The sequence below is a fragment of the Pistacia vera genome, unplaced genomic scaffold (genome assembly GCF_008641045.1).
Source record: "Pistacia vera cultivar Batoury unplaced genomic scaffold, PisVer_v2 Contig256, whole genome shotgun sequence".
Classification (NCBI taxonomy): Eukaryota; Viridiplantae; Streptophyta; class Magnoliopsida; order Sapindales; family Anacardiaceae; genus Pistacia; species Pistacia vera.
Window position 1 is genome coordinate 80,865 of NW_022196064.1, and position 26,905 is coordinate 107,769.

General features: G+C 35.5%; 1 protein-coding gene across 3 annotated transcripts; it reads left to right on the forward strand.

The window, feature by feature from the left end:
• The first annotated feature begins 8,464 nt into the window (after nucleotides 1-8,464).
• LOC116132607 lies at nucleotides 8,465-26,681 on the forward strand. Of its 3 annotated transcripts, none has more exons than XM_031418268.1 (8): nucleotides 8,465-8,540; nucleotides 22,368-22,399; nucleotides 23,064-23,399; nucleotides 23,989-24,436; nucleotides 24,597-24,602; nucleotides 24,826-25,124; nucleotides 25,727-26,086; nucleotides 26,393-26,681. In XM_031418268.1, the coding sequence occupies exons 3-7, from the start codon at nucleotides 23,097-23,099 to the stop codon at nucleotides 26,072-26,074; spliced, it is 1,404 nt and encodes a 467-aa protein (XP_031274128.1). In that variant the 5' UTR covers nucleotides 8,465-8,540; nucleotides 22,368-22,399; nucleotides 23,064-23,096; the 3' UTR covers nucleotides 26,075-26,086; nucleotides 26,393-26,681. The 3 variants fall into 3 exon arrangements, with proteins under 3 accessions (XP_031274128.1, XP_031274130.1, XP_031274129.1); XM_031418269.1 differs by having other exon boundaries at nucleotides 8,474-8,540; nucleotides 23,069-23,399; XM_031418270.1 differs by lacking the exon at nucleotides 24,597-24,602.
• Nucleotides 26,682-26,905: the final 224 nt, after the last annotated feature.

Sequence of the window (26,905 nt, forward strand, 5' to 3'; positions counted from 1 at the left end):
ATTATCGAAAGACACCTTTTGAGGGGTGGGCCATTGTTAAGAACAATGATATTATTAATTATTCAAGGAAATTTCAACCAAGATTGCTTAATGCTTGATTTTTATACGCATAGAAAAAGAAAAGGGAACAAAAGATGTATACTTGAATCAACTTAGATGTAGTTCTACTGATTTATAATGAATAATGAAGCACAAATTTTACATTTTCAGGAAATTTTTCCAAGCCATCAATGAAAATGTGAAGTCAGATTTACTCAATTGATTAGGCATACAATATGCTCATGTCAAAATATGAATTAACCCTAACAAAATAAAATCAAAAATCAAAGAAGAGCATTGGGCTTCTATCATTTGACGAAACCAAGTGGTCATCAAAATCATATTATTAGATATATATAAAATTAAAAAGTCACTCCTAAATCCTGATGCTAGTTTGAAACCAAATAACAATTTAATCATCTATGACACCAGTACCAAATCTATATTTCCAATGTAATAAACTGTAGATACATACTCTTGTCTCGTACAAACATCATCATTGCAAATCCACTACAATGGGACTGTATCATGCAAACTGGATTCTTTTAAAAGAGACATGAGAATACTGAAAATTTTGTAAAGATAAAATCATGTTCCAGCATTCTACTACAATTAAACCAACGGCGGGGGTTTGAATAGAGAGACTAATCCTTCCTCAGTTCCATGTATTCACAGTGAAGACCTTCTTGATTTAGGACAAAATTTCCAACAATTTTTGTTTTTTTGAAAGAAACAAAAACTACAAGAAAAATTCAAATGTGATACCCTTCTAATACTCAACCCCAAACAATGAAATAATAGTAACCCTTTTAGACAATAACCCACACAATAAGAGCAATCAACAACTAATAAACTAGAGCAATCAGCCAAGAAACCCAGAAAAATATAGCAACCAGCAACCAATAAATCACCCAACCAGCAAGCCAATACAAGGATAATAAACAACAAAATGCAGCCTAATGACACAGATAAAGAGCAGTAAAGCAAAACTAAGACAAAAAGAGATAAAAACAATGCTAGACTTTGAATATCCTCCTTATTTTCCACTCTTCACTTTTTTGAATATCCTCCCCGACTCCTTTTTATCCTATTCAGGATCTCTCCATAACAGAATTCCCAATGTCCCACATAATCCTTCCTTAACATTCACATGCCTAGGAACACTTTTGCCCAATTGCAAATAATCCTCTACTACCAATTCCAACACATCAGGTGTTTCAGCAGATTCCCATAATTCAACTGCTAATAATCTTGTACATGAACATATCACATTGCAGCTAAGTAATAATACACACCTATTTTTTTTAGTTGTTGTGTTGGAGGTTCAAGTGGCAAAAAAGCATTTAGTTGACCAAGCAACATGTTCGAAACAATGGGTTAGAGTAGGATAATCAAAGTACAGAAAAAATAAGTGACAGAAACAAAAACAACCTACTGCTACAACAAACAAAAGAACTTTCCCATTACATTATGGACTTGGTTTACCTATTAAGAGAAGTAAGAATAACGTTAGCGAAGGGAAAAAGTAATTGACATAAATATTATATAGTTTAAAATAGTTGTAAGCACCCCTTGAATTTGAAGTTTGGGACAAGTTTGCTGCAAATCAAGCTCATGAAAAGGGTGCAGTCATTATGGGCACAAAGGTTCGTTGCAAATGAAAAAATAGAAATCAGTATTAAAAGAAAAAATATCATGAAATTGACATTTTTTATATTACTTTCAGCTTCTTCCTTTTATCTGCATTTGCTGGATTTTTTTTGCAGGACCTTTTGTTATGCCCCAAGACACTACACCTAAGTGTAAAGACCTTTTTAGATTTCGGCTCTTCATTTGAATATCTCCTTCTTGATTTCAGAGGTTTGCTAGCCTTGGGCTACCTGTATGGTGGCCAATTATATTCATTATTGACCTCTGGCCAACTGGCCTTGTCGGGGACAAGTTGGACCATGTATGCATAAGTTTGCAGGTACATTGGAGTTCTAAGCTTCTAATCAACATAATGTTCATAGTGGGAAATGTTCTTGTGTAGCAAACAGGCAACTATCAGGAATTCCTTGTGTTCATGTTGTTTTACATGAGTTTACATTCTCATCATCTACAACAAACTCTTCAGATCCAGGGTACCGAACTTTGACATTTCTAGCTGCCTCAATCATCTTGTTTATCTTTCTGTGAATCACTGGTGGAAAAGGTGTAATCCACTATGTACCGGCTTTGAATCTGCATTGTAACTGCTTCGTTACCTACGTCGGTAAAGTTCCAATGGACTTAGTATAGGAAGTTCTCTGTCTTTACCAAGCTATGAGTTGAAGCACTCACTCAAGTTGTTAGTTATGTGATCTGACTTTGTTATTGTGTCAAACACATGTCTGGACCATTAGTCTGGTTCATTTTCAAGCAACCATTTGTATACACCCTCATCTACATCCTTCACACTACCTATGACCTTAACAAAATCCGGTCTATTTGCAGTCTTACTCACAGCCCAAAACAATTTCCTCATGTGAACCCTGGAAATTTTTTTTCTGAAGTTTGCGTACACATGTCAAGCACAAAATCGACTCCTTGCATTTGGCCACTTTACTTGTAATGCATATAGAACACCCTTTTGCCTGTCACTCATGAATGTAACATGCTCTAAATCACCCAAAAAATCATGCAATAGTCCAAGGAAAAAGCCCCACGAGTCATTATTCTCCACCTCATAAACACATATTGCCAAAAGGAATATCCCACTGTTTGCATCCGTAGAGACTACCGATAGAAGTACCCCATCATAGTGACATTTCAAATGACACTCGTCAATTCTTATGAAATGCCTACACCCCTCCAAAATTCCTCTTTTCTGAGCAGCAAAACTTACAAAAAATCTCTTGAATCTAGACTTTGTGGGACTTTTTCTCTAATTGTAAGACTGTTTGGGTCTTCTTCTTTAACCAACCTAAGTTCTATCATGAATCGCTAGTTGGTAACCTGAAGAATGTGGTTGTACTTGAACAACCAGGCAAAAGACTCAGCATGTTGTTTTTGGGTCATTCCAGTGGTCAATCTCCTAGCCCTATACAACTTCCTTTTATGTATCTCCAAAAAATGCACCCTTCCTAATTCAACATCTAAGGGCTTAACACAACTCCCCTTGTGTGACCGAATGAATCCCCCCATTTTCTCGGCAATCCATAAGGCAAAGACATCCGGGTTGTTATATACTCTAAGGCATGTGTGGTTGGTTTCATATTTCCTAATTTGCCACGATTGTTTGTCAACCATTAAGGCTGCATATAGAAAGAATGGGCAACCCTCTTCTTTACATGCCACTTTGATCCTCTTCTTGTCATTATGTACCATTCTCACTGTGAACCCTCTCTGAATTATGTAGTCCTTGAAAATTCCACTAAAATTGATTTTATTTCTAAACACTTGCCCCACCTCAAATTTAATTTTCCCATCTGCCCCATGCTGAAACTCACTTGCCTTCATATGCCTACTCATCCTACTCACTGGAACCTCATCCTCACTAGACCCCCCATGCAATCGTCACTGTTTTTCTCATAATCAGATAGATGCCCCTAAGTTTTAGCCTCTTCCTCTCCCCCATTATCACTAGTTTCAGCCATTTCCTTTCTCCCATTACCTCTATCATTATCACCAGCCTCACCATCAAAATTCCCAGCTGCAACAACAAATCCATCACTGCTTTCATCATCATTGGAGGCATCACTCCAATGGAAGTCATCATCAAAATACTTTTCGGGGGTAATTTCTGTTTGAGTGTCATTGGGTTTAGTATGGTTGGGTTCTGGCAAAGGTTGCAATGGTTCCACACACTATATAGGTAAAGCTTCAACATACAACCTAATGTCCTTTAACCCCTTAGACCCATATTGCTGGAAAAGGAATGCCACATCTTCATCACTATCTATTAAACGTTTCTCCCACGACAATGGTAAAGTAGCCTCCACTTTAAACTTCTCATCAAGATGAAGCTGAATTGCCTCATTCGCTTCTAGAACACATTTTTTCATATCCTTTATCAAAACTATGTAGCTAAATTCATTAGGGCCCACATTCTGCATCTCACAATCAATACCAAACAACTAAAACTTCAAATTAAACAGTTGTCGCTTCATCCTGCAACCCAAAAGTATCCAAACAAACAAACAAAAAACCTTAAAAACAACCAAACATGCAAAACCAAGAACATTCATTACACACTGCTACATACAATAAGATCGGTACGTGACGTTGTTAACCGGGTGGTCAACATGTAAACTTACAGTCCTCTGCACATACAGAGTACTCTTTCCCGCTAGTAGCAGTGCACACCTAGTTTTCCAGCCGATATACCATACCTCATTAACAAAATGTAGTATCAAACATCACAAATGAAGAACAAACCCTAAACCAAACAAACAAATGAAGGACATCATATAATTAACTCTATTGATAACAAACCCTAAACCAAACAAACAAACAAAAACCAAGAAAAACAAACAAACAAACAAACAAACAAAAAACTTTAAAAACAACCAAACATGCAAGTAAAATAAGAAAAAACCGAAGAACAAATATAAGCTTACATCCTTTAAATAAGTTATTGTTAAGAGTTAGATTGAGAATGCTAATTGAGTCTAAATGAAGGCACACGTGGTTCAATGATCATGCATGTAACCTTTACCTTACCTCTTAAAGTAGAAAGAATCGTCTTTGACCATCGAAGCTCTATAACATGGATAAAAAGTTGATAGCTCTTCTTCAACTCAAAGTGTACAACATCCACAATTTTGTTTTAACTTAATTTAATAGTTGAAATAATAAAATATCTGAGCAATAACATGGCATAAATTGAGAAACTAGTTATCATTAAAGCGGTTGAGTAACTAGGATTTGATGTCCACCTCTTCCTCTCTCTCTCTCTCTCTCTCTCTCTCTCTTTATACTTTTGATTGGTATGTTTTATCCACTAACAATCTTTCTCATTATTCTTCTCGTTTATTATGTATTTGTTTCTGCCTTTACAAGCTCAGTCTATGGCTGTTTGGTCTTTTTCATTGTCTTTTGGGATTGCAACAACTCTCTTATGATTTCCTTTCTTCTTCACTTGTTCTTTGCTATTGGTTTAAACAACAATTTTTTTTTTTTTTTCATTTTCTTCTGGATTTGAACATTTTTATTGCTAAAATGTTACCGCACGACCTTAAACCAACCAAACAAACAAAAAACTTTAAAAACAACCAAACATGCAAGTAAGAAAAACCAAGAACAAATAAGAAAAACTAAAAACTTAGAAGTGCACTAAAATAAGAAAAAACCGAAGAACAAACAAGAAAACCAAGAAGAAACTTTCGGCTAACCCTTTCGATTTTCGTTGTTCGGTCATCGTCGACGATTTATACCGTTAATAACGCCGACCTTAGTTCAGTCGTTCTCCAGCTTCGTCATTACCCCACGATTCTCTCCTCAGACGTCGTCGATCGTCTTCGTTTAGAATTCGTTGCCGTTCAGTGAACTCACTCTGCCACCAATTGTCGGTTTCAACTCCTCCATTGTTGCCGATTTCCATTTCACTATCGTTGCTGATGGTCTCCAAATGATGGCAACAACTTCCTTCAAAAACTCCTTTAGAGAGTTAGAGACAAACGAGAAGGAAACGAAGAGGCAAAACTTTTGGTTTATTTGGTTTTTTTTGCATAGTCAACCTAATGGGACATGTGTCCATAAATCAAGGTGATAATTTAAAAGTTAAAAGTTTGACGATGGTACAAAATTATTGTATTGCCCTTTATAAAACGAAAATCACTAATAGCACAGGACATAAAGTACCTGTTTGTTGTTTTCAAACCTCTTGGTACCAATTTTTCGTTGCGGCAAAACTTCTGTACTTGTAAGTTGTTCGGCCATAAAAATGTTAACCCTTGATGCAAAATGAAAATTTGAAAAATTACCATTGAGATAAACATTTATAATTATTATTTTGGAAGATTACATGAATCTGCTACAAGTTTGTTGAAAAGACAAATATCCTAGCACATTTTTAGAAAATAACAACTTACCCATTTGTTAAATATTGATATGTGCAAATTCGAGCATCTTCAAAGGATTCTTTATATAACCCAAACTCTTTATTATATATAGTTTATTCATATAAACAAGAGTTCAACATACTCTTTATTCTTTAAATATAAATTAAAGAATGAGTTTGACTCTCTACGAGTCAAATTTCACTCTCTATCTTAATTTTAAATAATAAATTGCAAGTTTCTATGTATTTTATTTATGATTTATCTCTCTTATTAAGTTTTCTTCTTGGAAAAACATATTTTCTCTCCTAAAATTTAAATAGTTTATTGGATTTGAATAAAAATTTTGTTCTTTATGTTTAAAAATCAATGGAAATGTTTTTTACTTATATGAAATATATGCTCTAAAATAAAGAGCACCATTGAAGATGTTCTTATACGAATATCCTATCCCTTCTTGAAAGAAAAATAAAAATTCTTACAAGAAAGTGATTCGCCCCGCACCCAACCCCAACCTGTAAAACAATTAATAAAATCAACATGTTACATGAACATGGGCTGAAGAGAAAATGTCAAAATTCTAGAATCCGAAATCAATAACCCAAATTAACATAAAAACAACTGTTAAAAAATCTCATGTGGCTGGTAACCCACAGCTAGGTTCTTACAATAAATGACTCAAAGAAGCACTGAGTTGTGACTTGGTGATAACTAGTTGATTGTCTTCAAATTTATTAGACTAGTTGTTGTCGTTGGGTATTTTTTTCCTACGAGAGAATTGAAGGGTGATTTAACTTGTTCTCGTTGATGTCAAAATTTTAATCTTAAATGATTTATTTCTCATATAATTATTGACATGTAAATGAATTGATAATTGGATAAATTATATTAAAAAGCAACCAAATAGGATGATAAATCATGTTGAGATATGGATTTTGAATTATCCATGCGAAATGTTGCGTATGACATTATTGAATTACTTTTAAATTGTTTTTGTAGTATAAATAATTTTGGTTTAGTATAATATTGTGTCTTTCAAGCAAATATCCCATGCTTTGCTTTAAAATGATGTAATGTTTTTTTAAATATTCACATATGTAAATTATTTTAGTAGTTTGTTTATAAGTTAAACACACAAAAAAAATCATATAATTGAACATAAATAAATAATAATATAATAGAACTAACTAGAGAAACATTGGTTTATAATGAGTTGAAAAAATTGGAATTCCTTACAGATAAGTAACCTCTTAAAATGTCCTAAGAGGGCGTTTGGTTGGAGGTTATGTGGGATTACTGGGGTTAAGTCATCTTATATTACTTGATTACCATGTTTGGTTGTCAAGTAGTATAAGATACCGGTACTTTTCAAATACCAATAGTGGTTACCATTGGTAATATTGAAGTTAATCTGATTACCTCAATTTTCTTAGGTATTCTAAGATTACCAGAGTTATCTTTTTTTGTTACAATTTTATCCCTTATTAATAAAATTTTAGGACAATAATGCCCTTATTTTTAAATTTATTTACATGAATATGACTTTTATTATTTCACTTAAATTAATTAACTTTTTGGACAAAATTACCCTTGAATTCAAAACAAATTGCAGCCCACCCAAGCCACCACCCCCACCCACCTACCGCCGCGGCCGTCATCAAAAAGGCACACGGCATGCTGAAAATGGCCGACGTGCGTCGATATGACCATTTTCGACTAGATATTTGGCTGGAAATGGCCAGATTCGTCAATCTGGCTGTTGACTACCAGATCGACGGATCTGGCCATTGACTGCCTGATCCATCATCGATCTGGCTATCGACGACCAGATATGTCACGTGTGGCCATTTCCAGCTAGATCTGTCACGTCTAGCCATTTTCGGCCAGATATTTGGCTAGAAATGGTCTTACGGCGCATGGAGGCCATTTCTTGCCTTTCGTGAGGCGTTACCTTGCCGGCTGCTGGCGGCCTGCGGTGGTTGCCAGCGGGCGGCAGTGGCTGGGTTGGTGGGGGTGCTTGGTTGATTTTCCAAACTTTTTATTATGAGGTTGTTTTTGCTAAGTTTTTAAATATAGGAGGGTTATAATAATCCAAATAATAATCAATATTAAAAAATAATATTTAATTAGAAGATAATTCAGTAATTTACATAACATACCCATTAATTGAGTAATGCTACAGTTACCGAAGGATGCGCACCGAATTCGTGCATTGAATGACATGACGCAATCCTGACCATTGATTCATTATAGGTTAATATTAATCAACGGTCAAGATTTTGCTACGTCATTCGGTGCATAGATTCGTTGTGTAATTTTCGATACTTCTATCATTCTCTAAAAAAAAGTAATTTTCTAAACTTAATATCTAAAAAGAACATTACCCAAAAAGGTACTGAAATAAAGCAAATATGAAAAAATAATAAACGGAGCAAATTGAGAATAAACCAGCCCTAGCTTCTGCCTTCTCGACTTCACTCTGTCTCATCCCATTTGAATATCTCCTTCTTGATTTCGAGGTTTGCTACTTGGGCTCCTGTATGGTGGCCAATATATTCATTATTGACCTCTAGCCACTGGCTTGTCGGGGACAAGGTGGACCATGTATGCATAAGTTTGAGGTACATTGGATTCTGCTTCTATCAACAAATGTTCATAGTGGGAAATGTTCTTGTGTAGCAAACAGGCAACTATCAGGAATTCCCTGTGTTCCATCACATGTTGTTTTACATGAGTTTTACATTCTCATCATTACAACAAACTCTTCAATCCAGGGTACCGACTTTGACATTTCTGCTGCCTCAATCATCTTGTTTATCTTTCTGTGAACATGGTGGAAGGTGTAATCCACTATGTACCGGCTTGAATCTCATTGTAACGCTTCTTTACCCTACTCTAAGTCCAGTGGACTTAGTATAGGAAGTTCTCTTCTTTACCAAGCATGAGTTGAAGCACTCACTGTTGTTAGTTAGTGATCTGACTTTGTTATTGTGTCAAACCATGTCTGGACCATTGTCGGTTTATTTTCAAGCAACCATTTTATCACCCTCATCTACATCTTACACTACCATGCCTTAACAAAATCGTTTTTTGCATCTTACTCACGCCAAAACAATTTCCTCATGTGAACCCTGGAATTTTTTTTCTGAAGTTTGCGTACACATGTCAGCACAAAATCGACTCCTTGCATTTGGCCATTACTTTAATGCTATAGAAACCCTTCCCTGTCACTCATGAATGTACATGCTCAAATCACCCAAAAAATCATGCAATAGTCCAAGGAAAAAGCCCCAGAGTCATTATTCTCCACCTCATAAACACGTATTGCCAAAAGGAATATCCCACTGTTTCATCGTAGAGACTCCGATAGATACCCCACATAGTGACATTTCAAATGACACCTCAATTCTTATGAAATGCCTACACCCTTCCAAAATTCCTCTTTTCTGAGAGCAAAACTTACAAAAAATCTCTTGAATCTAGACTTTGTGGACTTTTTCTCTAATTGTAAGACTGTTTGGGTCTTCTTCTTTAACCAACCTAAGTTCTATCATGGATCGCTGTTGGTACCTGAAGAATGTAGTTGTACTTGAACAACCAGGCAAAAGCTAGCATGTTGTTTTTGGGTCATTCATGCAATCTCTAGCCCTATACAACTTCCTTTTATGTATCTCAAAAAATGCACCCTTCCTAATTCACATCTAAGGGCTTAACACAACTCCCCTTGTGTGACCGAATGAATCCCCCCATTTTCTCGCAATCCATGAGGCAAAGACTCGGGTTGTTATATACTTCAGGCATGTGTGGTTGGTTTCATATTTCCTAATTTGCCAGATTGTTTGTCAACCATTAAGGCTCATATAAAAGAATGGCACCCTTTCTTTCACAGCCACTTTGATCCTCTTCTGTCATTATGCCATCTCACTGTGAACCCTCTCTGAATTATGTAGTCCTTGAAAATCCACTAAAATTGATTTTATTTCTAAACACTTGCCCCACCTCAAATTTAATTTTCCATCGCCCCATGCTGAAACTCACTTGCCTTCATATGCCTACTCATCCTACTCACTGGACCTCATCCTCACTAGACCCCCTATGAATCGCACTGTTTTTCTCATAATCAGATAGATGCCCCTAGTTTAGCCCTCCTCTCCCCCATTATCACTAGCTTTAGCCATTTCCTTCTCCATTACCTCTCATTATCACCAGCCTCACCATCAAAATTCACAGCTGCACAACAAATCATACTGCTTTCATCATTGGAGCATCACTCCAATGGAAGTCATCTCAAATACTTTCAGGGTAATTTCTGTTTGAGTGTCTTGGTTTAGTATGGTTGGGTTCTAGCAAAGGTTGCAATGTTCCACACACTATATAGGTAAAGCTTCACATACAACCTAATGTCCTTTAACCCCTGACCATATTGCTGGAAAAGGAATGCCACATCTTCATCACTTCTATTAAACGTTTCTCCCCCCGACAATGGTAAAGTAGCCTCCACTAAACTTCTCATCAAGATGAAGCTAATGCCCATTCGCTTCTAAACACTTTTTTTTCATATCCTTTATCAACATATGTAGCTAAATTCATAGGCCCACATTTGCATCTCACAATCAATACCAAACAACTAAAACTTCAAATTAAACAGTTGGTGCTTCATCCTGCAACCCAAAGTATCCAACAAACAAACAAAAAACCTTAAAAACAACCAAACATGCAAAACCAACATTCATTCACACTGCTAATACAATGAGATTGGTATGCGTTGTTAACGGGTGGTCAACTGTAAACTTACAGCCTCTGCACATACGAGTACTCTTTCCACTAGTAGCAGTGCAACCTAGTTTTCAGCGATATACCATACCTCTTAACAAAATGTAGTACAAACATCACAAATGAGAACAAACCCTAAACCAAACAAACAAATGAAGGACATCATATAATTAATCTATTAGAACAAACCCTAAACCAAACAACAACAAAAACCAGAAAAACAAACAAAAAACAAACAAACAAAAAACTTTAAAAACAACCAAACATGCAATGAAATAAGAAAAAACCGAAGAAACAATATAAGCTTACATCCCTTAAATAAGTTTATGTTAAGTTAGATTGAGAATGCTAATTAGTCTAAATGAACACACGTGGTTCAATGATCTGCATTAACCTTTACCTACCTCTTAAAGTAGAAAGAATCGTCTTGACCATCGAAGCTCATAACTGGATAAAAGTTGAGCTTTTCTTCAACTCAAAGTGTACAACATCACAATTTTGTTTTAACTTAATTTAATGTTGAAATATAAAATATCTGACGATAACATGACATAAATTGAGAAACAGTTATCTTAAGCGTTGAGTAACTAGGATTGATGCACCTCTCTCTCTCTCTCTATATCTTTTGATGTGGTAGTTTTATCCACTAAACATCTTTCTCATTCTTCTCTCGTTTATTAGTTATTTGTTTCTGCCTTTACAAGCTCAGTTATGGTGTTTGGTCTTTTTCTTGTCTTTTGGGATTGCAACAACTCTCTTATATTCCTTTCTTCTTCACTTGTTCTTGCTATTGGTTTAAAAACTATTTTTTTTTTCATTTCTTCTGAATTTGACTATTTTTATTGCTAAAATGTTACCCCACACCTAAACCAACCAAACAAACAAAAAACTTTAAAAACAACCAAACATGCAAGTAAGAAAAACCAAGAACAAATAAGAAACTAAAAACTTAGAATGCACTAAAATAAGAAAAAACCGAAAACAAACAAGAAAACCAAGAAGAAACTTTCGGCTAACCCTTTGATTTTGTTGTTCGGTCATGTCGACGATTTATACCGTTAATAACACCGACCTTAGTTCAGTCGTTCTCCACTTTCGTCTACCCCACGATTCTCTCCTCAGACGTCGTCGATCGTCTTGTTTAGTTCGTTGCCGTTCAGTGAACTCACTCTGCCACATGTCGTTTCACTCCTCCTATTTGCGTTTCCATTTCACTATCGTGCGATGGTCTCCAAATGATGGCAACAACTTCTTAAAACTCTTTCAGAGAGTTAGAGACAACAAGGAAACGAAGAGGAAAACTTTTGGTTTTTTTGGTTTTTTTGCAAGTCAACCTAATGGGACATGTGTCCAAATCAAGGTGATAATTTAAAGTTAAAAGTTTGACAGTAAAATTATTATTGCCCTTTATAAAACAAAATCACAATAGACAGACAAGTACCGGCAAACTGTACATTCTGATTGTACTTGTAAGTTGTTCGCCATAAAAATGTTAACCTGATGCAAAATGAAAATTTGAAATAACCATTGAGATAAACATTTATAATTATTATTTGGAAGATACATGAATCTGCTACAAGTTTGTTGAAAGACTTATTCAATTCTATAAATACCCACATCATTATGGTGAATAATGATTATGCCCTCATGCTATTATGAGTTAGTGAAATGACCATTTTGCCCCTATGAGTTTGTAAAAAATGAGATACAACAAATGACCAATTCATCCCTGTTTTGGTAGCAACAATATAAATATACTCATTTGTGGCTGAAAATTGAAATTTTTCATAATTTAAAAGAAAACATTCATACAAAAAAACTAAGCAGTTTAAACAGAAATTTAAAATAAAGCATTCATAATTAACATGAATTCAATACATGATATTCAGTATCAATTAAATTTTCAAGGTCTAAATATAAACCATGAATTCAGTACATGAAAATGTGTATAGGGAAGGGAAGATATACAACTGAAACTTCAAACTTCAAATCAGGTTTGAAAAAATTGCCCATATGCACACCTATAGCTGCAAAAACAGGCACAAAATTGTTCTCTTCTCCATCCTGCAAATCCACAAATGCACACCCATAACTGCAAAAACAGGCAAAAAATTGTCAAAAGACACCTTTTGAGGGGTGGATCATTGTTAAGAACAATGATATTACTAATTATTCAAGGAAATTTCAACCAATATTGCTCAATGCTTGATTTTTATACGCATAGAAAAAGAAAAGGGAACAGAAGATGTATATTTGAATCAACTTAGATGTAGTTCTACTGATTTATAATGAATAATGAAGCACAAATTTTACATTTTCAGAAAAATTTTCCAAGCCATCAATGAAAATGTGAATTCAGATTTACTCTATTGATTAGGCATACAATATGCTCATATCAAAATATGAATTAACCCTAACAAAATAAAATCAAAAATCAAAGAAGAGCATGCATCATGCCTACGAGGGCTTCTATCATTTGACGAAACCAGGTGGTCATCAAAATATTATATATATAATTAAAAAGGCACTCCTAAATCCTGATGCTAGTTTGAAACCAAATAGCAATTTAATCATCTATGACACCATTACCAAATCTATATTTCCAATGTAATAAAATGTAGATACATGCTCCTGTCTAGTACAAAAATCATCATTGCAAATCCACTACAATGGGACTGCATCATGCAAACTGGATTCCTTAAAAAGAAAAACCACAATGACATGAGAATACTGAAAATTTTGTAAAGATAAAATCATGTTCCAGCATTCTACTACAATTAAACCAGCGGCAGGGGTTTGAATAGAGAGACTAATCCTTCCTCAGTTCCATGTATTCACAGTGAAGGCCTTCTTGATTTAGGACAACAATTTCCAACAATTTTTTATTTTTTTTGAAAGAAACAGAAACTACAAAAAAAAATGATGTGATACCCTTCTAATACTCAACCCCAAACAATGAAATAGTAGTAACCCTTTTAGACAAGAACTCACACAATAATAGCAATCAACAACCAATAAACCAGAGCAATCATCCAAGAAACCCAAAAAAATATAGCAACCAATAAATCAGCCAACCAGCAAGCCAATACAAGGATAATAAACAACAAAATGCAACCCAATGACACAAATAAAGAGCAACAAAGCAAAACTAAGACAAAAAGAGATAAAAACAATGCTAGACTTCGAATATCCTCCCCTATTTTCCACTCTTCACTTTTTTGAATATCCTTCCCGACTCCTTTTTATCCTATTCAGGATCTCTCTATAACAGAATTCCCACTGTCCCACATAATTCTTCCTTAACATTCACATGCCTAGGAACACTTTTGCCCAACTGCAAATAATCCTCTACTACCAATTCCAACACATCAGATGTTTCATCAGATTCCCATAATTCAACTGCTAATAATCTTGCACATGAACATATCACATTATAGTTAAGTAATAATATACACCTATTCTTTTTAGTTGTTGTGTTGGAGATCCAAGTGGCAAAAAAACATTTAGTTGACCAAGCAACATGTTCGAAACACTGAACAAAGTATAGAAACAATGGGTTAGAGTAGGATAATCAAAGTACAAAAAAAATAAGTGACAGAAACAAAAACAACCTACTGCTACAACAAACAAAAGAACTTCCCCATTGCATTATGGACTTGGTTTACCTATTAAGAGAAGTAAGAATAACGTTAGTGAAGGTAAAAAGCAATTGACATAAATATTATATGGTTTAAAATGGTTGTAAGTACTCCTTGAATTTGAAGTTTGGGACAAGTTTGCTGCAAATCAAGCTCTTAAAAAGGGTGCAGTCATTATGGGCACAAAGGTTCGCTGTAAATGAAAAAATAGAAATCAGTATTAAAAGAAAAAATATCATGAAATTGACATTTTTTGTATTACTTTCAGCTTCTTCCTTTTATCTGCATTTGTTGGATTTTTTTTGCAAGAACTTTTGTTATGCCCCAGGACACTATAGACACTACACCTAAGTGTAAAGACCTTTTTAGATTTCGACTCTTCATTTGGATCTCTCCTTCTTGATTTCGGAGGTTTGCTAAACTTGGGCTGCCTGTATGGTGGCCAAATATATTCATTATTGACCTCTAGCCAGCTGGTCTTGTCGGGGACAAGGTGGACCATGTATGCATAAGTTTGTAGGTACATTGGAATTCTAAGCTTCTTATCAACATAATGTTCATAGTGGGAAATGTTCTTGTGTAGCAAACAGACAATAGCATGAACACAAGGAATTCCCGATAGTTGCCAAATTCCACAATCACACAGTTGCTTACCCAAAACCAGAACATGAGTTTTACATGGGTTTACATTCTCATCATTTACAACAAACTCTTCAAATCCAGGGTACCGGACTTTGACATTTCTAGCTGCCTCAATCATCTTGTTTATCTTTCTGTGAACCATTGGTGGGAGAGGTGTAATCCACTATGTACCGGCTTTGAATCTACATTGTAACCGCTTCGTTACCCTACATCAATAAAGTTCCAGTGGACTTAGTATAGGAAGTTCCCTCTCTTTACCAAGCCATGAGTTGAAGCACTCACTTATGTTGTTAGATATGTGATCTGACTTTGTTATTGTGTCAAACGCATGTCTGGACCATTGGTCCGGTTTATTTTCAAGCAACCATTTATATGCACCCTCATCTACATCTTTGACACTACCCATGGCCTTAACAAAATCTGGTTTGTTTGCAATCTTACTCACTGCCCAATACAATTTCCTCATGTGAACCCTGGGAATTTTTTTTCTGAAGTTTGCGTACACATGTCGAGCACAAAATCGACTCCTTGCATTTGGCCATTCTACTTCTAATGCATATAGAATACCCTTCTGCCTGTCACTCATGAATGTAACATGCTCAAAATCACCCAAAAAATCATGCAATAGTCCAAGGAAGAAGCCCCATGAGTCATTATTCTCCACCTTACAAACACGTATTGCCAAAAGGAATATCCCACTGTTTTCATCTGTAGAGACTGCCGATAGAAGTACCCCACCATAGTGACATTTCAAATGACACCCATCAATTCTTATGAAATGCCTACACCCTTCCAAAATTCCTCTTTTCTGAGTAGCAAAACTTACAAAAAATCTCTTGAATCTAGACTTTGTGAGACTTTTTCTCTAATTGTAAGACTGTTTGGGTCTTCTTCTTTAACCAACCTAAGTTCTATCATGGATCGCTGGTTGGTGACCTGAAGAATGTAGTTGTACTTGAACAACCAGGCAAAAGACTTAGCATGTTGTTTTTGGGTCATTCAAATTGCCAACCTCCTAGCCCTATACAACTTCCTTTTATGTATCTTCAAAAAATGCACCCTTCCTAATTCAGCATCTAAGGGCTTAACACAACTCCCCTTGTGTGACCGAATGAATCCCCCCATTTTCTCGGCAATCCATGAGGCAAAGACATTCGGGTTGTTATATACTTTCAGGCATGTGTGGTTGGTTTCATATTTCCTAATTTGCCATGATTGTTTGTCAACCATTAAGGCTCCATATAAAAAGAATGGGCAACCCTTTTCTTTACACGCCACTTTGATCCTCCGGTTGTCATTATGCACCCTTCTCACTGTGAACCCTCTCTGAATTATGTAGTCCTTGAAAATTCCACTAAAATTGATTTTATTTCTAAACACTTGCCCCACCTCAAATTTAATTTTTCCATCCGCCCCATGCTGAAACTCACTTGCCTTCATATGCCTACTCATCCTACTCACTGCAACCTCATCCTCACTAGACCCCCTATGAAATCGACACTGTTTTTCTCATAATCAGATAGATGCCCCCTAGTTTCAGCCCCCTCCTCTCCCTCATTATCACTAGCTTTAGCCATTTCCTCTCTCCAATTACCTCCATCATTATCACCAGCCTCACCATCAAAATTCACAGCTGCACCAACAAATTCATTACTGCTTTCATTGTCATTGGAGGCATCACTCCAATGGAAGTCATCCTCACAATACTCTTCAGGGGTAATTTCTGTTTGAGTGTCGTTAGGTTTAGTATGGTTGGGTTCTAGCAAAGGTTGCAATAGTTCCACACACTATATAGGTAAAGCTTCAACATACAACCTAATGTCCTTTAACCCCTCGGACCTATATTGCTGGAAAAGGAATGCCACATCCTCATCACTATCTATTAAACGTTTCTCCCCCGACAATGGTAAAGTAGCCTCCACCCTAAACTTCTCATCAAGATGAAGCTAAACTGCCACATTCGCTTCTGCAACACATTTTTTCATATCCTTTATCAACACTATGTAGCTAAATTCATCAAGGCCCACATTATGCATCTCACAATCAATACCAAACAACTAAAACTTCAAATTAAACAGTTGTGGCTTCATCCTGCAACCCAAAAGTATCCAAACAAACAAACAAAAAACCTTAAAAACAACCAAACATGCAAAACCAAGAACATTCATTACACACTGCTATATACAATGAGATTGGTATGTGGCGTTGTTAATCGGGTGGTCAACCTGTAAACTTACAGGCCTCTGCACATACTGAGTACTCTTTCCTACTAGTAGCAGTGCATACCTAGTTTTCTAGCTGATATACCATACCTCATTAACAAAATGTAGTACCAAACATCACAAATGAAGAACAAACCCTAAACCAAACACACAAATGAAGGACATCATATAATTAAGTCTATTAAGAACAAACCCTAAACCAAACAAACAAACAAAGACCAAGAAAACCAAGAAAAACAAACAAACAAAAAACTTTAAAAACAACCAAACATGCAAGTAAAATAAGAAAAAACCGAAGAACAAATATAAGCTTACATCCCTTAAATAAGTTATTGTTAAGAGTTAGATTGAGAATGCTAATTAAGTCTAAATGACGACACACGTGGTTCAATGATCCTGCATGTAACCTTTACCTCACCTCTTAAAGTAGAAAGAATCGTCTCTGACCATCGAAGCTCCATAACATGGATAAAAAGTTGACAGCTCTTCTTCAACTCAAAGTGTACAACATCTACAATTTTGTTTTAACTTAATTTAATAGTTGAAATAATAAAATATCTGAGCGATAACATGACATAAATTGAGAAACCAGTTATCGTTGAAGCAGTTGAGTAACTAGGATTTGATGTCCACCTCTCTCTCTCTCTATACTTTTGATTGGTATGTTTTATCCACTAACAATCTTTCTCATTCTTCTTCTCGTTTATTATGTATTTGTTTCTGCCTTTACAAGCTCAGTTTATGGTTGTTTGGTCTTTTTCCTTGTCTTTTGGGATTGCAACAACTCTCTTATAATTTCCTTTCTTCTTCACTTGTTCTCTGCTATTGGTTTAAGCAACTATTTTTTTTTTCACTTTCTTCTGAATTTGACTATTTTTATTGCTAAAATGTTACCCCATGACCCTAAACCAAACAAACAAACAAAAAACTTTAAAAACAACCAAACATGCAAGTAAGAAAAACCAAGAACAAATAAGAAAAACTAAAAACTTAGAAATGCACTAAAATAAGAAAAAACCGAAGAACAAACAAGAAAACCGAGAAGAAACTTTCGGCTAACCCTTTGATTTTTGTTGTTCGGTCATTGTCGACGATTTATACCGTTAATAACACCGACCTTAGTTCAGTCGTTCTCCACCTTCGTCGTTACCCCACGATTCTCTCCCTCAGACGTCGTCGATCGTCTTTGTTTAGGGTTCGTTGCCGTTCAGTGAACTCACTCTGCCACTATTGTCGATTTAAACTCCTCCACTATTGCTGGTTTCCGTTTCACTATCGTCACCGATGGTCTCCAAATGATGGCAACAACTTCATTAAAAAACTCATTCAGAGAGTTAGAGACAAACGAGAAGGAAACGAAGAGGTAAAACTTTTGGTTTTTTTGCAAAGTCAACCTAATAGGACACGTGTCCATAAATCAAGGTGATAATTTAAAAGTTAAAAGTTTCAAGACAGTACAAAATTACTATATTGCCCTTTATGAAACAAAAATCACTAACAGTATAGGACAGAAAGTACCATATTCTGTACTTGTAAGTTGTTCGACCATAAAAATGTTAACCCTTGATGCAAAATGAAAATTTGAAAAATCACCGTTGAGATAAACATTTATAATTATTATTTTGGAAGATCACATGAATATGCTACAAGTTTGATGAAAAGACAAATATCCTAGCACAGTTTTAGAAAATAACAACTTATCCATTTGTTAAATATTGATCTGTGCAAATTAGAGCATCTCCAAAATATTCTTTATATGACCCAAACTCTTTATTATAAAGAGTTTATCCATAGAAACAAAAGTCCAACAGACTCTTTATTCTTTAAATATAAATTAAATAGTGAGTTTGGCTCTCCACAAGGCAAATTTCACTCTCTATCCTAATTTTAAATAATAAATTGCAAGTTTCTATATATTTTATTTATGATTTATTTCTCTTATTAAGTTTTCTTCTTGGAAAAACACATTCTCTCTCCTAAAATTTAAAGAATTTAAAGAGTCTATTGGATTTGAATAAAAATTTTGTTCTTTATATCTAAAAATCAATAAAGATGTTATTTAATTATATGAAAGATACTCTTTAAAATAAAGAGCACCATGGAGATGCTCTTATATAAATATCCTACCCGTTCTTGAAAGAAAAATAAAAATTCTTACAGGAAAGTGATTCGCCTCGCACCCAACCCCAACCTGTAAAACAATTAATAAAATCAACATGTTACATGACATGGGTTGAAGAGAAAATGTCGAAATTCTAGAATCCGAAATCAATAACAAAAATTAAAATAAAAACAACCGTTAAAAAATCTCATGTGGCTAGTAACCCATAGCTAGGTTCTTACAATAAAGGCCGAACGACTTACGCATACCCAAGGTTTGCTGAAACGATAAGTTGGTACCCAAAAGGTTTTGAAACGACAAACAGGTACCTTCCATCATGTGCTGTTAGTGATTTCTGTTTGTTCATAGTGAAAAAACTAAAATGCCCTTAAAAGTTTGATATTTTAGTTTTTTATAAATTTCTAAAAAAACCCCTAGGTTTGCTAATTTAACTAAACACTCCTGTATATGAAAAGTTTGTTAAATAACAAAAACACCCCCACACCCGCAGTGCCAGATTCCAGCCACCACCGCCGGAATCTGGCCTGAAAATTGCGTTACGACACAGACCCGTCGGATCTGTGTCGTAACGTGTCGATCTGGCCTTCGAGGCAGCAGATGGAGTTTTGCGGCCTCGACGTGTCGATTTGGCCTTTTCCGAAAAAGGCCAGATCTACATCTAGATCTGGTCGTCGTGGTCGCAAAACTCCATCTGCGACGTCGACAGCCAGATCAGCCACGGATCTGGCCGAAAAAGGCCAGATTGACGCGTTACGACACAGATCCGATGGGGTCTGTGTCGTAACGCAATTTTCGGCCACTGGCACTGCAGGTGTGGGGGTGTTTTTTGTCATTTAACAAACTTTTTATATATTGGAGGTGTTTAGTTAAATTAGCAAACCTAGGGGGTTTTTTAGAAATTTATAAAAAAACTAAAATATCAAACTTTTAAGGGCATTTTAGTCTTTTAACTATGAACAAACATAAATCACTAATAGCACATGACGGAAGGTATCTGTTTGTCATTTCAAAATTTTTTGGGTACCAACTTGTTGTTTCAGCAAACCTTGGGTCTGCACAACTCTTTTGGCCTACAATAAGTGACTCAAAGAGGCACTGAGTTGTGACTTGGTGATAACTAGTTGATTGTCTTCAAATTTATCAGACACAAGTTATTTTCGTTGGGTATTTTTTTCCTACGAGAGAATTGAAGGGTGATTTAACTTGTTCTCGTTGATGTCAAAATTTTAATCTTAAATGATTTATTTCTCATATAATTATGGACATGTAAATGAGTTGATAATTGGATAAATTATATTAAAAAGCAACCAAATAGGATGATAAATCATGTTGAGATATGGATTTTGAATTATCCATGTGAAATGTTGCGAATGACATTATTGAATTACTTTTAAATTGTTTTTGTAATATAAATAATTTTGGTTTAGTATAATATTGGGTCTTTCAAGCAAATATCCCATGCTTTGCTTTAAAATGATGTAATGTTGTTTTAAATATTCACATATGTAAATTATTTTAGTAGTTTGTTTATAAGTTAAACACACAAAAAAAAAAATCATATAATTGAATATAAATAAATAATAATATAATAGAACTAACTAGAGAAACATTGGTTTATAATGAGTTGAAAAAGGGGACGTTTGGTTGGGGGTAATGTGGGATTACTGGGGTTAAGTCATCTTATATTACTTGAATACCGTGTTTGGTTATCAAGTGTCAAGTAATATAAGATACCGGTAATTTTCAAATATCAATAGTGGTTACTATTGATAATATTGGAGGTAATTTGATTACCTCAATTTTCTTAGGTATTCTAAGATTACTAAGATTATCTTTTTTTGTTACAATTCTATCCCTTATTAATAAAATTTTAGGACAATAATGCCCTGATTTTTAAATTTATTTACATGAATATGACTTTTAATATTTCACCCAAATTAATTAACTTTTTGGACAAAATTACCCTTGAATTCAAAACAAATTGTAACCCACCCAAGCCACCACCCCCACCCACCTGTCGCCGCCTGTTGCCGGCAACCACCGCCGTGGCCAGCCATGACCATCGTCGAAACGGCGCACGACAGGCAGAAAATGGCCGACGTGCGTCGATATGGGCATTTTCGGCTAGATTGGCCGTTGACTGCCAGATCGACGGATCTGACCGTTGACGACCGAATCCATCATCAATTTGGCCGTCGACGGCTAGATCTGTCACATCTGGCCAGATCTGTCATATTTGGCTATTTCTGGCCAGATCTTTGGTCGGAAATGACCTTACAGCGCACAGAGACCATTTTTTGCCTTTCGTGTGCCGTTAGGTTGCTGGTGGCTTGAGTTGGTTGCCGGCGGACGACAGTGGCTGGGTTGGTGGGGGTGCTTAGTTGATTTTCTAAACTTTTTATTATGGGGTTGTTTTTGCTAAGTTTTTAAATGCAGGAGGGTTATAATAATCAAAATAATAGTCAATATTAAAAAATAATATTTAATTAGAGGACAATTCAATAATTTAAATAACATACCTATTAATTTATTTCTCCTAACTAAACATATTAATATAACATATCTATCAATTAACCAAACATATTTTCCTAAATATTTTTAATAATCTTCAAGGTAATCTAACTTTATAGTAATATAACATTCCCTATATCAAACGCGCTCTAAAGCATAAATAAAAGCTCACGTACATGGCTGCACCAACACGGGAGTTCAGAAAAAATGCGCACGTCATAAGAGGACCACATGAAACATTTGTAAAGAGTATCAGGGGCAAAAAAGTAATTTTCTAAAGTGAATATCTACAATGAACATTACCCAAAAAGGTGGACTTTATTTCGTTTATACTTTTTTATTATTTGCCTCGTTTAACTCTTATTTGGTCGGGATCGAAGACGGAAGAGCTGAAGTGAGAATCTCATTCGCCGCACGACCCGTCCTTTTCAGGTATCGATTTCTTCTTATCTTATCGTCTGATTTATTTCTTGTGAACAAGTCTTTTGTTTACAATTCCTTCTGTACTATGATTTCAATTTTGTTCATCATTCATGGAATTTAATAATAGTCCGTCTCGAACAAGTGAATTATTCATTTCTTTGTTCCGAAATTGGTTGTAATTTGAGTTTGATACAATCAATCATCATAATTAACCATGTAATTTTTGGTTTCCATTCTCTGTCTATGGAGTTTAAAAAAAAAAACAAAAAACAAATGATTAATGGGCGTAATCTATACAAGGGTGGGCTTTGCATATAACAAATTTTATGTTAGTGTATTATGTTTGCTTTTGTAATATATTGTTTCGTATTACTTTATTCCCTTATGTTGCGAAAACATTTTGTATTCCCAATTCCGTATATTAAGTCTGCTTTTAGTTTAAAAAGGTTATACAACTGCTGAAATTTTATGCTATTTTTTTTTTTATATGGCATTTATAGTATTTCAGTTGATTTTACACCGGTAATTTTAATAAATAAATTTAGGTGCTTGTTTTGATTGGACATGCTTAAATTTTAACCATTTATGTGTTTTATGTTGTCTTCCCATTTGTTGTGCATCAGTTTGTTCAATTCCGTTCTGGATCTTGATTAGATAAGATTTATGCTGGTAGTGCAGGAGTCATACTTAGTTAACTTTATTTTGCATGGCAAAAAGACCGGATCCAGATGATGATGATGATTTTAGTGAACTGTACAAGGAATATACTGGCCCACCAGGAACCACAGTTGCCAGTTCTGTAGAGAGGGCAAAACCAAGCAAGCGTTCTCATGCAGGTTCAGATGAGGAAGAGGAGTCACGTGACCCAAATGCTGTCCCGACTGATTTCACTAGCAGAGAAGCTAAGGTTTGGGAGGCTAAATCAAAAGCTACTGAAAGGAATTGGAAGAAAAGGAAAGAAGAAGAAATGATTTGCAAAATATGTGGAGAATCAGGTCACTTTACTCAGGTATTGGTGTCATTTACCTGAAAATGACTGGTAGATGTATCTGATACAAAAATTTGTATATTAGCTTCATACATAGAAGCATACATACGTACACTGCACGTTTATATATTTAGACTGGTTGTTTCCTGTATTAGCTACAAATTGCTTTTAGTTATTGATAGTTTGATGGAATGTGCTTAATGTTTTTCATACTTTTTATGATTGGCACAGTTTTCATTCTTACATCCTAGCTTCCTACTTTATTTTCAGGTTCACATTAGCCTATACCAGGCCAACTTGGACCTAAGTAAAATTGCATTTGTGCCTGCCTGCAAGTTAATTATTTTGTTTTAGTGAACCTGTTTTTAAGATGCTGAAGTTTTTCTTTATTTTAGTCTGTCTTAAATTTGGTTCAATCAATATGGATTCTCCTCTCCACCACCTCTTTCAACCCCAACATTGAACATCTTTTTCCCAGTGACAACAGAGACATGCATTCAGAATGGTGGTGGGGGAGATTTTCGTTTTTCTTACCAATATTATTTTTTGAGAACTTTCTTTTTTGACTTTTCTTTTCTATTCAATCCTATGTCACCTGGTACATATATAGGGGTGCCCCTCTACTCTCGGAGCAAATCGCAAGTCTCAAGATTTTTTTGAAAGGGTACCTGCTAGAGAAAAGCATGTCAAAGCTCTTTTCACAGAGAAAGTTATACAAAGGATTGAAAAGGACATCGGTTGCAAAATTAAAATGGAGGAGAAATTTATAATTGTCAGTGGCAAGGATAGGTTAATTCTGGCAAAAGGTGTAGATGCAGTGCACAAAGTTATTAAGGAGGAGGGTGACCAGAGAGGTTCATCTAATTCTCACAGGAGCAGGTCTAGGTCACCTGAACGAAATCCTGTTGGTACACAGTTGCGACGCTCTGAATCCCAAAGGTCTCATCCGAGTTCACATAATGCATCACAGTTTCACCAGCGGTTTGGTAGGCAAGATAAGGTTGTAGAAGACCGTGTTCGTGAAGATCTTCAGAAATTTTCAAGGGGTTCTCCACAAGGTAGGGACAGCATAGGGTATCTTTACGGCATCCATAGAAAGCTGGTAATTCCATGCTCGTAGCTTGTTAGGTCCCTGGAGTCATTTTATGTGACTTATAACAATTAGTTCCCAACTTTGAATTCTTAATGATTCTGCTTGTCGCTTATCATTTGTTGCAGCAAGAGGTAAGTTCTTATGTTCAAGCATTATGTGTTCGAATCTGAAGTACTTTCGTGAGTGGGTCTGAATTGATCGGATTGTCTCCAAAACGAAATTATTTACTGAAAGCATATCTGGATTGCAACGGATCGATTCACTATGTGAATATAAGATAGTATGTCTAGTTAAAGATACCATCTATGTTAGCATCTCGAATCAAGTGCTTAACATTATGTTCATTTCATGAAGCTTATGGTAATGATGGAGCTAGAAGTCGTTCAAGCCATTCTAAATCTCCTCGTGGTCCCCCTTATGCTGGCAACTTGTATAATTCATATGATGGTCATAATCAGAGCATGGTTGGTTATAGGAATGATGGATGGGATACTGAGAGACGGGGATCTGATATGCATTCCACCAGTCAGATGGAACACCCTACCTTTTTGCAGACATTAGAAGATTTAGAGGTGGAGTATAAGAGGGAAGCAATGGAACTTGGGAGAATTCGGGACAAGGAAGAAGATGAAGAGAATTTTAAGCATCGTGAGGTATGTATGTTATTAAGTTCAGTGTAATGCATGCTTCTTGTGATAATTGCCTCAACCGAAAATCCTAGCTCTTAAGTATTTTGTATTTTATGTTCACCTGAAACTGCTGGATATGTTGGCTCTAATTCATGTGTAGTCAAAGGACTCTGTTAGACACAATCTGAGTGAGTTGTCATTCTCTTGGTGTTAGGCATATTCCATGTAGGTTTACTATTGGAAGGATAGACTCAGAAGTGAGTTAGCATTTTATATTTATTTCCTCAAATTATCAGGTGATGCTGGTTCTTTGACTCTTTGTTCCCCCCATCTCCTTGTCCTCTTTAATTTTTGTTTTTGTTCTTGTTTACTAAGGGCTATATTCACAAAGTCTTGGGTCCAATGTTAGGCATGACCATGTAGCTAATATATTCAGTATTGATAAACCATTGTCTGTAAACTTTTTTTTTTTTTTTTTTTTTCATATAAAGATGTATTCTTCCCCTATATAAAACTGCTGTTATGAGGTCTTCCGCATTCATGAAAAACAAAGATTCAAGCCCTCTGGCTGTTTGCAGTATGAACTAGGAACACAATTAATTTGCTTGTGATGTTATGTATTTCAGACTATGAGGGAGATGACAGAGAATTACACTAAGAAACTGACTCATCTAAGAGGCATGCATGCAAAACAGTGGGAGGATTTTCTTCAACTTGATGCCCAAAGGCGTCAACAGCAAGTGCGGGAACAAATGTCTATCTCAGGTTTTGGTGGTTATAAGCAGCATAACTATTCCAGCTATGATGGTTCCTCAACCAATCCTCACTATGCTGGGGCCAGTGTACCTATGGATTCAAGGGGCAGGTATACAAACCCAATGGAAGATTATCATCCTTCAAGGTCTCATGACAACTATGGTGGGTTTCAACGTCAGAGACGTGAAGACTTCGGGAAATCTTACAATCGATACTAATTTGCCATACAGGTATTTAGCGCTAGCTGTCTCACTTTTTAATTGAATAGAGAATAGAAAATTTTAATCTTTGGCATTTTATTTTGTTTTCCACTAAATTTTAAATTTCAAAATCTCTGTTTCTTAAATTTAATGGTAAGTTTTCACAACACGTGAGACATGTTTCTGTCTTAAAACTGGTACTGCGAGTTTGCAACTTTGAGGAGGATGAATGATTGTATAGCTTTTTGTTTGGGCGTGGGTGATTTTTGTGGGCATTACAGATTTTGTTTTGCTTTTTCTTCATTAACTGAAAATTTCGTCTTTAAAAATTTTCAGGTTCCACAAAATCTGGGTTGGAGTAATCACCAGGGGAAGCTGAATGGCTAAGTAGGTTATTTGGACTTGGGAAGGAACAATGTTTCACTAGGAATGTTTTGTTCAGTTGGTTCCATCTCAATCTGGTAGCTCAGTATTCTTCAGAACTTTGTTGTAAGGATGTGAGATAATTTTTGGTTACGGTTAGTGCCTATTTACTGGTATTTGGAAATTACCAACTGCTGAATAGTTGATATTTGTTTGTTTCTTGACAAATTTTTTGAGTAAAATTAGAAGTGTTTCTTTTGATGTTTGTCTGTCACAATATTCTGTGTCTCAACGTAGGATTTGTATTGTCAAGGTGGATTGTACCATTCAGAAGCTTTGTGGTACATCAATTTGTCTGAGAAATGGACATTGAGGCAGCTGGTTGGTCTTGCCATTAAACATCCTGGCGCTTTTAGTTCATATAAAAAAAATCGATTTGGTGAAATTTCTTGTCAGGTTGGTGCCTACAATGGATTATCAAATGCG

What these genes read in the sequence shown, in the direction of transcription:
- LOC116132607 (XM_031418268.1), top strand. Translation starts at nt 23,097, where the DNA reads ATGGCAAAAAGACCGGATCCAGATGATGATGATGATTTTAGTGAACTG. An exon ending in AATCAGGTCACTTTACTCAG is followed by an intron (nt 23,400 to 23,988) that starts GTATTGGTGTCA and finishes GTACATATATAG; the next exon opens with GGGTGCCCCTCTACTCTCGG. An exon ending in AGAATTTTAAGCATCGTGAG is followed by an intron (nt 25,125 to 25,726) that starts GTATGTATGTTA and finishes TATGTATTTCAG; the next exon opens with ACTATGAGGGAGATGACAGA.